The sequence below is a fragment of the Ammospiza caudacuta genome, chromosome 2 (genome assembly GCF_027887145.1).
Source record: "Ammospiza caudacuta isolate bAmmCau1 chromosome 2, bAmmCau1.pri, whole genome shotgun sequence".
Taxonomy (NCBI): Eukaryota; Metazoa; Chordata; class Aves; order Passeriformes; family Passerellidae; genus Ammospiza; species Ammospiza caudacuta.
In genome coordinates this window covers 15,117,129-15,131,470 of record NC_080594.1, presented here as the reverse complement: position 1 = coordinate 15,131,470, position 14,342 = coordinate 15,117,129, and the positions used below count along the sequence as shown (strand labels likewise).

At 37.4% G+C, this 14,342-nt stretch overlaps 1 protein-coding gene across 3 annotated transcripts in view; it reads left to right on the top strand.

Moving 5' to 3' along the window:
- APP (amyloid beta precursor protein) overlaps positions 1 to 14,342 on the top strand; it is a 194,270-nt gene that overhangs the window by 121,615 nt on the left and 58,313 nt on the right. For 2 of the 3 annotated variants that reach the window (XM_058800410.1, XM_058800411.1), the window contains exons 7-8: positions 5,852 to 6,019; positions 11,495 to 11,628. In XM_058800410.1, the coding sequence (XP_058656393.1) occupies positions 5,852 to 6,019; positions 11,495 to 11,628 (302 nt within the window). The remainder of the gene's footprint in view (positions 1 to 5,851; positions 6,020 to 11,494; positions 11,629 to 14,342) is intronic. The other variant, XM_058800412.1, reaches the window with a different exon arrangement.

Here is a 14,342-nt window from a genome sequence, read left to right as displayed (position 1 = left end):
CATGAATTCATTAAACTGTATTACCCTGGATTTAAAATCAAGCTGGGTTTTTTGTTTGCTTTCTGGCCATCAGTGTTAGCTTTATGGCACTTTAGTTCCAAATATAGTTCTGTTGTACACAAGAAATAAAAAATATATTTTCACATATTTGTTCCGCTTCAGAACTATAAGGCTTTGTATTCTAGCCAAGTATACCATTAATTTTTTTTTACTATTCTAAATATGCCCTTGCAGTAGCTTAAGAATAAACATTATAGAGAGAATTTCATCTTGATTACACAGGATGGAAATTACAATTAAGGGTATTAAAGAGCTTTAGAGGAACTGTCCTCAGTATTGCATTAAGAAGTCCTAATTTGGCTTTTTAAACTTCTCTCTGTAAAAAAGCATTTTAGCAATTGTGTGGCTTGTGCACCAACTTTAGTCCCAGTGCATGTGCCAGCTTCACAGCTGTCTTCTCCTGATTCCAAAAGCCTCTTCTGAAATTAGCTCTTGTCTTTGAATACTCAAATTAAAATTTGGTTGCCTCTTCCAACCATATATTCAGAATGAGGAAGTTTTGTTTCAGTGAAATTATCTTCAAATATTCCCTTTTGATTGATTCATTGAGTAAAAACAATTGTGCCTATTTAGAACACAAAGAGTACAACTGAAAGAAAAACAGTGCATGTGCTCTTGCCTAATATTTCTCAGCTAGTTTGAAAAACAAAGACTAATATAGGGGCATATATATTAATATCCTCAAACTATAGCTCAATTCCTGAAGATATGAAAGCCAAAATTACTCCAATTGTGATGTTTTATATTCTAATGCCTGAAGAAGGGAGCATATACCTCATCATATACATTTCAGAGGTTACTCTTTGGCCTCTCTTGCATTTATTGGTTACTTACTCTGTTCTTTAGAGAGATATAAATGGCAAAATTAAAGATTTGATCCTATATACTTCAACAGCTGTTTGAGGTCCTCATTTAAGGGGTGTACAGGACACAGTTTGAATGGACAGCAAACACACACCAGTGCTAATGGGCTTGTTCAGACCCTCAGTATGATTTTGTTGTGTGTACTTGATTATATCAGCTTCAAACTTGCAGGACTGTAGTACAGAAAGGCTCATCAATACAATATATTTTCCATTACCATGGCTATATTTATATTTATCAAGACCTTGCAGTATTTATAAGTCAGCATGATGGTCCCTTTCTTCTGTAGCATTAGGGTAAATAGGTTTCTCAGAGGTGTAAACTATACATGGGAAACCAACTTCCAAGACAGGTCAGAGTTAGTAATTTAACTCTTCCTGTTGGTCCCTTTTTTCTTTGATCTCTTCAAATTTAATTTCTGATGTAAGATTTGGGGCTGACTGCCAGTATTAAATGAACTTAGTTCTCATGATGATGTAAATAAATTTAAATCCTGAAAAAATATTGAATAAACTTGATATTTACAGTAATAGAAATATGTAAATGTAACTTTAATTATTCTCCCTGTTAGAAGCCCATGTTTTATTTCCAATTTCTCAATTGAAAATTTTGTTAAGAATTTAAGTCCCATAAGGGAAAAAAAAGCATGGAGTTGAGATTTTGAGATACAGAAATTATAATTTCACTTTGATTTCAAATTGGTTTTCTTCAAGTAGCAGTAGAAATAAATGGTAATGAAAATTTTAAACTGACATTCAGAACCATATTTTATATTTCCCTCTGTAAAAAGTGTTCATCAAAAATATCTAAAATGTTTGCGCATAAATTCTAATGAGCTCTACTTACAGCATTTTGGTAAATGAGTGCTTATGGAAGTACTTTGTACAAAGTCAGTATAAATCAATGTCCACATACTTAAAGACTGTATTTCCTAGGGTGCTGAAGTCTGTGCTTTTCAAAGAAAAAATAAGACAGTCTGTGCCAATGTTTAATGTAACTGATTCATTTTCAGTATTCAACTACTTAATTTAAAAGCAAATCAACAAGCTTTGCCATAGCCCTGTCCTTCAGGGAGTGGTGCTTGCATGGTTAGAAACAACTGGGTTTGCCCTGACATGCTGTAATAAATACAAGAAGCTTGGAATGGGGAAAGTTGCCTTACGTTTTCTTGATTATCTCAAAAGTTATTTGTCATGTCTAAGGTTTTAGAGAATGGAGATATTGACATCTATGGTTTAGGACACAGGATGACAGAAATTTGACTGTTGGAGTAGAATGGTTTGAAAACTCTAAAAGCAACTATTCATGAACCTGAGTTGTTGCAAAGGCTTGTCCTCTTTAATTGTATCCAATTTCTTGAAGCTAAAGGCAAAAGTTTGTCTTTGGAGGGGGGAGGCATTGCATTAGTAAGCAGATGGGGCTCAGTTTCTTTATGCAGAAAAGTCTGTTCTTTATTCACATAACTCATTTTCATACAGTTTTTTACAGACCTCATGTTTTACTCCAATTGGCTAGTAGTTTTCTTGCTACTCAATTCATTGGTTAGTAACTGGCATTCTGCCTGTCAAATCTCCCTAATTTTGGATTGTTTACATATCTTCTTATCTGATTCTCAGGGGACAGATTTCTTGTTTATTGCAGGTGCAATTTTTTTTTCTATAAGTATAGGTTTTTATGTGAATGCATTCTTAAGATTTCTTCACATGGGAACTTAGCTAGCTGCACTTAGAAGAAGTAACAGGCCAGCTGGTAATTCAGCAGAGGAAGGCCTGATTTCATAAGGCCTTTCTTTTATTATACCTCTACCTGTATGTAACAGGAAGAGTGAGTAAGTTCCTTAAAGAAAGCAAAGTTCATTGTTGATGCTGTACTGCATACAAACTATTCGTGGTATCAAGTAAAACTGAATTGCATGTTTGCAAAGAGTAACTCATCTTGGCCTCAGTTTTCAGCAACAGAATTAAAATATGAAGCAAAGACAGCTTTTAATTTTTTGATAAATCATTTAGTGTAACCCACCCACTACAGCAGTGCTTGCTGCCTACCTGCTCCTAATATCTGCTAAAATAGTGTAGTTCGCCCCCTGTAGACATTAATTGCTATACTTGGCCACAGCAGAAGGAAGGGGAAGTGGTGTTTGGATTAATAGCCCAAGAAAACCTGTTAAATTTCTCATCTTCATTTCCCTATCTTCTCAGCTGAGGTGTTGCAGCTGAGAACCAAATGCAGTGGCTTTTTCATGTAAGGACAAATGATGGATGGGGATGTAGAGAGGCACAGGATATCTGGCCCACAAACAGGAGTGATGGGACCATTGCCCAGTCATAGAAGCTGCTTTAAAAAATGTACCTTTGCCCCAAAGCAGAGGTGAAGGAATGCTACTTTGAGCTCTCTACAGAAAATGGCAGACAGGTATGGTAACATTGGGAAAGGGATGAATGACAGCAGTGACACGTTTCCTAGACTGAACTGGCACCACACTTCCCTCAAAAAGAGCAGTCATGAAACAGTAAACCAGAGCACTTCCCCCTCTCTTGTTTATTCTCGATTTAGGTCATACACATTAGAAGACAATAGAACATTTCTCTCTGTGGTGACCTCAGTACCATGCAGGTCTCACCAAGGGCAGTAGGGTTGGCAGTGCAGGCTGGAGGGAGGGATGTCCCTCCCCTGATGGGAGGTGACAGGTCAGGCAGGGGGCCTGTCAACAGCCACAACAGTGGGCTGCAAAGCTTCTGGCTTGCTCTTTTTAATATGTTACTCAGTATTTATAAATAATATGTTACTCAGTATTTATTTATACTCAGTATTTATATTATATAAACAAGTGTTTACTGAACACTTGTTCAAGTGCATCTTCGTGTGTATAAATGACTTAGTTCACCAATGAGATGATTCCAATGTCCGATCTGATGGACACCTTTGCTTTTGCACATTCAAATCTCTGTTGCTATTTCTGTGGGAGAGGTACCTGTAGGAAATTTCAGATTAAATCTGTAAACAGTTTCCAACCTGAAAACAGCACAAAATAAATCTGTCTGTATAGCAAAACAAATATTTTGAGGGAAACCTAGAAGGGGCTTACTGTGTGGCTACAGGCTAGCCCACAGTCAGCATTAAATAAGAAAGGCTAAATTTCTGAGCCCTTTGTATTTTCGGAAATTACATTTCCTGTCAGTAAAAATTCTTTTGATTATACATTATGGTTTATATCAAAAGTCGCTATTAATTTGTAGTTTACATGTGCCAGCTTTTCCAAGACTGTGCAAAACTAGCTTTTGGTCAAGATTTGACTGTATAGTTAGGTGGTGGGGCTGGATTTGGTTTTAAAATAAATCCGGAGAACTACTTGTATGCTAAAAATTATCTATAATTAGTCATATGGTAATATACAATTAATTGTAGTTAATGTGCTGTGCAATTAATGATACTTATTTTGTTTTTTTCTTCAAGTAAAAAACTCAGTATTCTTTTCCCCCTAATTTCTTCATACTGAAAAGTGCAGCATTTTTAGTACATCCCTGATGGTTGCACACTCTTGGATCTGTTTCTCTCACACTAAATGTATGTTTCCTGAAATTGATTCTTGACATTATTTATAGTTAGAATACGTGAATAAGTTAAATGCATGTAAAATTGTACCTGTATTGTATATTTAAAGAAATGTAGGTTGTATTGCCAGTGACAATTGGACAGTAAAAACCTGTTTGTAAACAGTGGTGCTTCTGAGGATAGTGAATTGATGGATTAGGAGAGACACTGAAAAGCAGGATTCTTTGCAGCCAACATTTTGGGAGGTGATGAACATGCAGAGGATTTTCAGTGCTAGAGCAGTGATATTTTTTTCTTACCTTAGGAGTGTGATTTCCACAAAATTCAAATTTATGCAGAGAATTTAAAAGGCTCTAGTTGAATGTAGCAGTTTGTTTGCCAGGTAATGTGTGGGATGAAAGTAAATGAGGGGTTTATTGGTTTAATATAATGTGTATTTGAAATTACTTGTGCAGCACATTGAAAAGTAAAACTGTTTTTGTCTGTTTGGAACATTATTGCTGAAAGGCTATATGTTTACATGTGTAATTGGCTGAACTCCAAATTGCAGGCAGAATTTGCTTTGTCTTCCTTTCATTTGTGTGGTTTGGTTCTTCCCTCACATTTCTCTGTGTTGCAGAATGTAGGCAGAGACTATAGCAGCTCACAGTGAACACAAGCACAAATTATTTTAATTTTTTTCCTGTAGGTATATTCACTGGGGGTGAGATTTCCTCCCATGGATGGTTCAAGCTACAGCAGTAATTTTAGATATGTTAGCCCTTGAACTGTGAATTAAAAATCCTGTGCTGGGTGGCTTGCAAAAGGGAGTTTCTTCATCACTGGCTACATTTAAATAGGTGGCTGAAGTGAATTTGTTTTCCACTATAATGTATTAACAATTGTTTGTTGGTTGGTTTGTTTTGTATAATTTGGTCAGGGAGGGTATATGGAGCTAAAAAAGAACAAGATGAACAACAAGAACAACAATTCTTTCAGATGTTTCCTTTCAGGTGCCAAGTAAGCTGCTTGGGCAAGAATCTGCCCAGGGCTATTGGCAAAACCCCCAGTCAGCTGGTGGTTGTACCCTCTGGCCTGGAAGCAGATGAAATTCCACATTTCTTTCAGGGCAGCATCTCTTAATATGCAGATAAACTTGCTAGAAACATAAGATATAGGCAGGATAAGGAAACTTGGTGGCAGGAATCCATGTCAGTTCAAAATTTACCTTCATTATCTCTGGGGAAAGGTTTCCTATCCCTCACAACACCACCTTGGTGCGTCTCCTTGGTGCATGTGTCCTTGAGTGCGTGGACACAGAGAGACACCTAATGAAGAAGCCAAGACAATACCATTTCCATGCTAAACTTGGTTCCTCCGGGTCTCCTGTGAATAGAGGTGTGCTCTGAGCAAGCGGAGACCGGGCCGTGCCGCGCGATGATCTCCCGCTGGTACTTTGACCTGGCCGAAGGAAAGTGCGCGCCCTTCTTTTACGGCGGCTGCGGCGGGAACCGGAACAACTTTGACTCGGAGGAATACTGCATGGCGGTCTGTGGCAGCATCAGTAAGTGCCCTCCGCGGCGCTGGGCTCGCACTAACCAACCCCGGCCGCGCTCTGTCCACACCTCTGCTCACCACTCGCTCCTCCTCGGCCTCTCGCTAACCTGGCGTGGTAGTGGGTGACTTCTTGGCACTGTAGGTGCGCTCTGAGTTGGGGGCTGAGAGCTTTAACACCTCCTGGGGTGAGGTCTTTGCACCTATCTTCTCTCTGTTCTCTGTCAGAATGTACTGATGTTTCATGTGTCTGTCTGCACCTACAATGCATGTGCAGGAAAAAACACTAACTTTAGGGCAGCATCAGGTAAGTCTAAAAGTAGCTCCTATTTTTAACCGTGTGTTCTCAAGTATTTCTTACCTTTTTTTTCCCCAAATGTGTATTTCCAGATTTGTTTGGTTGAATTCTTTGTGTGTGTTTGCAATGAAAAGGGGAGAAGTGGTATTTGGTTTTTTTTTGTTTCCCTAAGGGCTGTGGTGCACATGGATGTGAGTCACCTCCCACTTAAAACTTTAAGTCAACCATATGTTGTAATGGCTGTTTTTGCTGAAAAAAATGGTGTTTGCACTGTTTGAGAGTGGTGGCATTCTCCAGTACACACCATTAAAGCTGATAAATTCGGTGTAGTTTTATCAGATGGGTTCTGAGAGCCTCTTGTACACTCTCCTCCCAATCTGCTTTGCAAGCACGCATTCCTGGGAGAGCATCACCTGACATTTACACTGAGACATTAAAGAGTGAGTACATGTCTCACTGCCCTGTCTGCTCACAGGACATGGAGGAGCAGAACACAAACAACATCTCAGGGCTCCTTTTAGTAAAAGGTTTTCCAAACCTGGCCATTTCAGGTGCATTTCCAGTAAGTAGAAGGGTTAAAAATGTACACAAACGAATGAAGGGGTACTATGTGTGTCATGGAGCAGAGGAGCTGACCTCTATTTTATTGGAGCAGAAGCAAGAGCAGTACTGGAGCCAGGATTGCTGAACTGGTGCTCCAGCAGCATTTTATTTTAGGGTCTTATAGAGCTGTTCGTGGCAAAGCTTCAGGGAAGGGCCGTGGAGGAATCTGCCATGGTGGGAGTGAGGAGGATACTTCATGAACTGTGATCAGCTCCTGCAACCAGACAGAAGATGTAGTGAAGGGAGAGATCTGTGCAGGAGGTTGGAGTGAGGTCTAATGCATTTACTGACAGAGGAACATTTTGAACCATTAAGTTCCTGTGTTAGGTAAGGTGTTTCCAGAGATGCAAAACATGATTTATCTCTGATTGCAGCCTCTCTTTGGGAAGGTAAATTATCTTGTCGTCTTCTCAGGAGATTCTGCTTTGTCTCATGGAAGTTGTTGTCTGGCTGAGTGGTTGTTTCCTCAGATTCATTTCAATAAAACAATGACTAGACTATTATCATTTCCATTATTTTCTTGGTTTATTCTGGAAGTTAAAACTTTTGGTCTAAGTCATTTTCTCTTTAAGGACAATGGAGTTTGGTTGAGTACTTGAGCTTCTTTGACTTTATTTGCACAACTCAAACTGAATTTTTATCTCCCACACAGGGGTTTTTTCTGCCTTTTTTTTTCTTTCAGTAGTTTCTCAAACAACAGTTGAGTCTATGAGGATACACTTTCTAAGCTATTTCAGTTATATTTTTATTCACGTTTTTAATGTTACATCGGTGTGTTCTATACCCTCATCTATACACCTGTATTTTCTGTTCCTGAAGTAACTTTTTATTTTCATTTCATGTACTGTTTCTGTCTCACCATGCTGTTTCTCCTTATTCTTCATGTTTTTGCTGAATAGAAATTGTAATGAAAATAATTAGAAATGCTGAATATAATAAGCTTCATCACTGAAATGATGCCTTGTGTTTAGTACTACTCTAATGTTGCTGAAGGAGGTAGAACAGACACCATTTTTCACCCAAATCTCAAAGAAGAAAAGTAAAACAGTGGAGAATAGTTTCCATCAAGGCCACTCCTGTTCTCTCCTGTCTTTTTTTTCCTCCCACCATCACCCTTAATTTAGTCTTTGTATTTGATTTTTATGCCACTTCATTATTATTAATTATTTATTCCTTTCTCTCCGAAGTTCAGATTGTTCTTGCTCCTTTGTGTCCTATTAAAACAAAAGAAAAATCAAGCCTCTCTTAGGAGGAAAGATGGATGCTAAAGCTAAACTTTGTCTAGCTATAGTTTGCTTTTCAGGATAAACTAGTTAGATTTTACAGAGTAATATGAAATAGTGAATAACATTGGGTTTCTCTTGTATAGTGGGCAAAGGGTGGAAGTGTGGAATGTGAGTCAGATTTTCTGGTAATGAATTGGAATTGGACTGAACCAAAATGTGAGGATGTTCTGTTGTCACAAATACCCATACACTGTGAAATCTCAATACTAATATCCTGCACACTTTCTCTTTAAAAAAAAAGGTTTAAAAGAGCATGTTTTATTGCCTTCTTGCTAAGTCTCTTTGCCTTGATCTGGAAAGGTGGGTCTGTCCTGTCCTGCAAAGCCCTAAACTCCCTCCATGTTGAGTGAATTTGACTGGTGCTCTGAGGTCTGATGGAAATGATTTATCTGTAGGATAGGAGCTACTGGTGTCATATTTTTTTTCATTTATCATTCAACTCCATGGAAATTGATACATAATTGCCTTAGAAATAGAAGGCTGTGAGGCTGATGTTATCAATTCCTTCAGCCTGTCAGATTACCTGCTCAGTCTCTGCTGATTCTTAATAAGAATGTTCAGTACTGTCTGTGGTTTCCATTCAATATAATGATTCAAACTTCTACTGTGTGGCTGTCCACAGTGGCTTCTTTGAAGTCATAGAATCTGTCAGGTGTTTAATTTGGATTTAATAGCCTTAGAATGAGTATATATTACAAGAATAAGCAAACATATTGCTGTTACCAAAGGAAATATTTCAGTCTTCTACTAAAAAATAATCTATTGTACAGATTTTTTTAATTGTCTGTTAATTGTTGCATATTAAAAATTCTTAAAGTTACAGGAAGTCTATTTTTTTAAATGAGTGCTATCTTGATATTATGTTAATGTTTAATTTTTAACTTGGGAACTTAAAAGCTGGGAAAATACATTTTCTTAAATGTACTTCATTTCTCAGACAGCTCTCCCAGCAGCTGCAGCAGCTGTCAGAGCCTGATGTCAGTGAATTCACTGTTTTTTCATTTCTTCCTCATTCAAAGTGGGAGTCAGTTGAACTCTGGTGGCACAGTCAGTTTTTGAAAATTTTTATCATTAAAATGACTTTTTATAAATGAGGTTTTTAAATTTTATGACAGTACTGGATTTCTGTGGCTCACAGCAGAGAGCGCCAACAGGGTTCAGTGTTGTCAGTTCCCTCCTTCCTTACATAAACCCTGAAACTTAGTAGGAAGTTTAAATGATGACACGTGTGGTTTTATTTTTGATCATTTAGAGCAGTATCAAAGGTTTTTGGGTGAATTTAGGTAAAAATAGTATTTATTCTCTAGACTAAATACTGAGAAGTCCAAACTGCTAAATCTCTCAGTGATTTTTAAGGGGCAGATGCTGTCCTCTTTAATTTTTCTTCATAGGTGCATTGCAAATAGAGATCTGTACCTTTTACTAGCAGCAGCTTACAAGAAAATACTCCTGTTATCAGTCTTTTCCTTTATCCATTGTTTGTTTGTTTGGGATGTTGATATCTCCCTGGTTAGTAAGAAGTGAAATGTTTTGGCAGCTAAAGTTGCATGCCAACTTCTAGTGTCTAAGGCATTAACAAACTGTGGCTTGTAATATTGTAAATTGTAAATTTTGACTACAACCTTTAGTGGATGCAAGTGATTCATTTCTGTTTCCACAGTGTCTTCTATATAAATTTTCACTTTTATTTCACCTTTGAACCACATGTTGTACTAGACCTTTTAATAAGTAAGTGGGTGAAGTTTAGGATTCAAAAAGGAAATAATGCAAATGTTTTCATATCCAAAAGTTAGACTACTATTAATTTCAAACACAAATAATGTAATTAATATAAGGTATTGCTGTGGGCAATATTTACTGTAACTTATTTTACTGGGTCTAGTCAAAGCATTTTTTGTTTTGGTTCTTTTTCCTCTGTGGAACTTGATGGCTCTTGTTTACAACCTTGGCAGAAGTCATGTACAGGAAAATACTTTTGTCTTGTATTTGTTCTCATTTCAACCACATGTGAAGAATTTAATGTTTTTTTTTCCTCTCATAAATATTTAAACTCATGATAAGTTGAAAGAGAATGTCTTTGCAGTAGGAGTATCACAAAGATGCTTAAGGAACTTTTGCTTTGGGGACCTCCTCCCAGTCAAGAAGTGCATCAAAGAACTTGGAGAGGTGTGATCTGAGCCATTAATGGATGAATGTTGAATGGATATCAGCAAGGCAAAATTGTATTTGTCAGGGTTGGTGAAAAGGGGGTTATTCATGGAAGGTTTGATTGCCAAGTTCTAGCTGGGCATGGGTAGGAAATGTATCTTGAAGTTCTTACTCAGGAGGCTTTTTATATGAGAAAATTCAACTTAAACATAGTTTAGATGGCAAGTAGCACCTTTAATTAAAATAATGAATTGGGAACAATAAGAGTATGATATGTTTTGTTGGGTGGATTTTTTTCCTCTCCAAGGAGTCTCTGAGGAATTTCACTAAACTCTTTCAAGGTGCCTGTTGTTTGATGCCATACCAACTACTTAAATTCTAACATATTAAAGGAAAACAGAATCAGTCTTTGCAAAGTAGGGGTTGGATATACTGCATAGTGAGGGGACTATTGCTTACTTTGCTTGAATTACCCTAAATGCAAACCTTTCCACTGCCTGTCACAGCTGCCTCCTAGTTACCCAACAGGAAGGCTGGCTGTTAGTGCAAGCTCGCTGATTATTTCCAGCCTTTGTGAGTTTTTTTTTAAATCAAAGTTACTGCAAATGAAGTAACTATCTGTGAAGCCACACTGTTGCTAAGGGAAGGATTTGAGGTATTTCATTAGGTACTGTGAGGTCCATAAGTGCTTTAAAAGGGTTTTGCATTCACATTTATATGTTACAATTTATCTTTTAAAAATAAACTTATGTACAAAGCATGTAACTTTGCAAAGGGCATTTTGGTGGCTAACAGACTTTATTCATTGCCAGGCTTTTTTTCATACTTGGAATTTTTCTTTTGCCAGCAGTTTCTAACCTGTTTCAAGAACATTGTTTTGTTTACTCTGCAGAACTTCTTCTGGTTTATAAAATGGGGTAAGAAAGGGAGAAGAAATCCTGATGTATTTTTATGTACTTGCTCTGTGTAACCTGTTTATCTAAACCCTGTTTCTGTGTCTTCCTCTGAGCCTAAATAGATGGCTGTATTCCAGTGGAAATTAGAATGGATGCTTCTTTATTAATCCATCTAAATTTTTCCCATACTAAAGTAGAAATTCTTCTTTTCTTCTCCCTCCCCTCCCTCTCTCCACCTTCAAATTTTACATTAGTCCCTACCACAGCTGCTAGCACTCCTGATGCTGTTGACAAATACTTGGAGACACCTGGAGATGAGAATGAACATGCCCATTTCCAGAAGGCCAAGGAGAGGCTTGAAGCTAAGCATCGTGAAAGAATGTCTCAGGTAAGGGGGAGATTTCTTTATTCCTGAGTGTGTGAGTTTGTCTGTCAAGTAATAAGTGATCCTTCATCTTCCTATTTCCCAAGGCTTAATCCAGGTGCCCTGCCAGTTTGCAATGCTGTAAAAACATCATTTACTGCCTTTCTGACTCTTGTCTAAGAATTCAGCTGTCTGACACATTTATGGTTCTGTCACCATAAGTTGCTACAGTTACTAGAAGGGTTAAAAGAAAAAAAAAACTGTAAAAAAGGTCTCTCATCTTTGTGGGAGAATGTTTGTCTTCAGAGATTATTCATGTTTTAAAGTAAAGAACTTGGCCTCTCTATTAATTGTCCTTCCCTTGGAGCAGCTGAGGGAAGATAGTTTGTGTTGGGCATTTTCTGTGTGTGCCCTGGGGGTAGTGTAAGATCACATTTGTTCATCTAGTGGTATTAAGCCTCAAAGTAACATGATACACATCCAAAGTCAAAGAAAAGAGGAAAAACTGGTGCTTTTGAACTAAAAATCCAAACTGAGTCAACCCATTTCTTTCCCTTTAACCAAAGATATTTGTGTTGCTGTGAAACTGTACCCATGTTCTAATCCAGTGAGAGATGAGCTACCCACTCTCTCAGAAACAGGGCTTATAATAGCAATGCCAATAAAAATGGTCACAGCTATTTTTTAACAGCAAAAAAGAAAAATATTAGAGGTTTAAAGGAAAGCATATATTTTGAGAATGAAAAAGCACAACAAATGAATGTAGTATAATTCAGATGCACTTTATATACCTGTGCAGCTAATTTACTATATTTTTTCATTATAACTTGTTCCCTTGATGGGATTTCAGTGTGTCTGTCTGTTACTGATACATTACTAGCCTTTAGTTCTGTGCTAAAATATTATTCCAAAAATGAAAATAAAATGTTTTGAATGAAAAGAAAATTAAGCTCTTATTGTACATCCATGCCTATTGGTACTGTAGCTGTGCCTGGCACTTCTCTGATAAATTGGGCAGCTCATCTTACCTGAAGCACTCATCCAATTGGTGCAAGCCACATACTGAAAATATGGAATATGACATGTCATAGGTAGGAAGATAGGTGCTCCTCATCTGCTTGGGAAGTGTTGAAGCACAAACAGTCTGTCTCCTGTTTAAAAAGAGAAAACAGAGCCAATTTAATGGACAGGGAATCCGGAGAATCAAAAAAGGTTGCATAGCCTGCCTAGCAGAGGAGAGACCCTGCTTTGGCTAGGTCTGCAGAGGGTTGGTGAATAATACAGCCACCACCCCATCTTTCCTTCCCCTTGAAACAACCTTTTTGTAAAAAATGCTGTTGAGGTGGGTTTCTTGAAAGCAAAGGATAGTCAGTGCAGATTTCCTTGGCATAGTCTTTAGATTCTGGAGGAAAATGTGCTTCCACATTTTTCTTCAAAATCCCAGTATGTAAAGGTTAAGCTGCATAATTAGAGGCAGTATTTGGGTGAACTGTGTATTTGAGCATCTGGAGGACCCTGTCAACTGCAGGGTGTGATTCAGAGGTTTGACTGAAACCGGAGCTGGTGCCCTCATTAGCACATTTCCAGCCATTCTTCCTGTCAGCACTGGGCACACAGGGGGTGAGGCCATTCAGCTGCCCCCTCCTGCAATGTCAGTCCTCCAAAAACAAGTCAAATAACCAGCTCTGACCAGTTCAGCAACCTAAGTCAGCCCTGGTAAAAAACAGCATGATCAATACATTAAAAAAATTGTAAAAAAATACAAAAATATAACTTAGGCTTAAGTTGCCTAAGCTGCTTATGAAACCACATGTTAAAGGACATGCGTTTTGAAGTACACAGATCCCCTGCAGAGCTTTACAGAAAGATCTTCATGGAAGATCTAGAAGGGAAAGGTAATTTTTAGAAACTTAAGTTATGATTTGTAAAGTATTGAACTATCCTCTCCATGTTAACTTGTCAAATGTTTAAAAGATTGTAGATGCTAGTAGAAAAGCCAGCGAGTTCACCATTCTGTGTTTCCTGACATAAACATCAAGGTCCAATACCACTGGTTTCCTTTTCTGGCAATTTATTTTAAAATTACTTTTTGCATTTTATTTAAAATCAGGTATGTTCTTAATATAAAATTCAAATATATATGTAGCTGAAAATTTATGGGGAACTCTTACTTGTTATGTTAAAAATAATGCTGAATGAGTTAATTTTGTTTTCATACCTTTGCCGTCAATGATTTTCCTGGTAAAAAGAAAAGGTAACAAATGAGAGTCACTGGCCAAGTCCTCCAGCTGCACCAAACTTTTTTTTTATTCAAAGTCCCATTCTTTCAAAGCTGGAAGATGCAGTCTTAGAAAGCAGCAGAAATGCCGATTTTTCTTCTAATAAAAAGAGAAAAACTGATCGAGTAATTCTTTAATCCTGGTAAATGTCATAATTTGAAATAGATTGGTTTGTTCACAAAACACAGATAATTTATTTCATTTAATAAGAAGTCTAGTGTTAAAATAGTAATGGGTTTGGTGCACACCTTATTTTGCAACAGTCAGTTAACTAAGAAAAAAATCAGATGCATTCTAGTTGACATGAAAAATGTAATTATCTAAGAAGTAGGGAAGTTTATCACTAAACTTGAAGTGAAATATTTTAAAACATGTCATCAGGGAAAATGTAAATATTCTGCATATCCTTTTTCTGAGATTTCCCTTAATTTATCCTGAAATTCTGACAACATGTGGTTT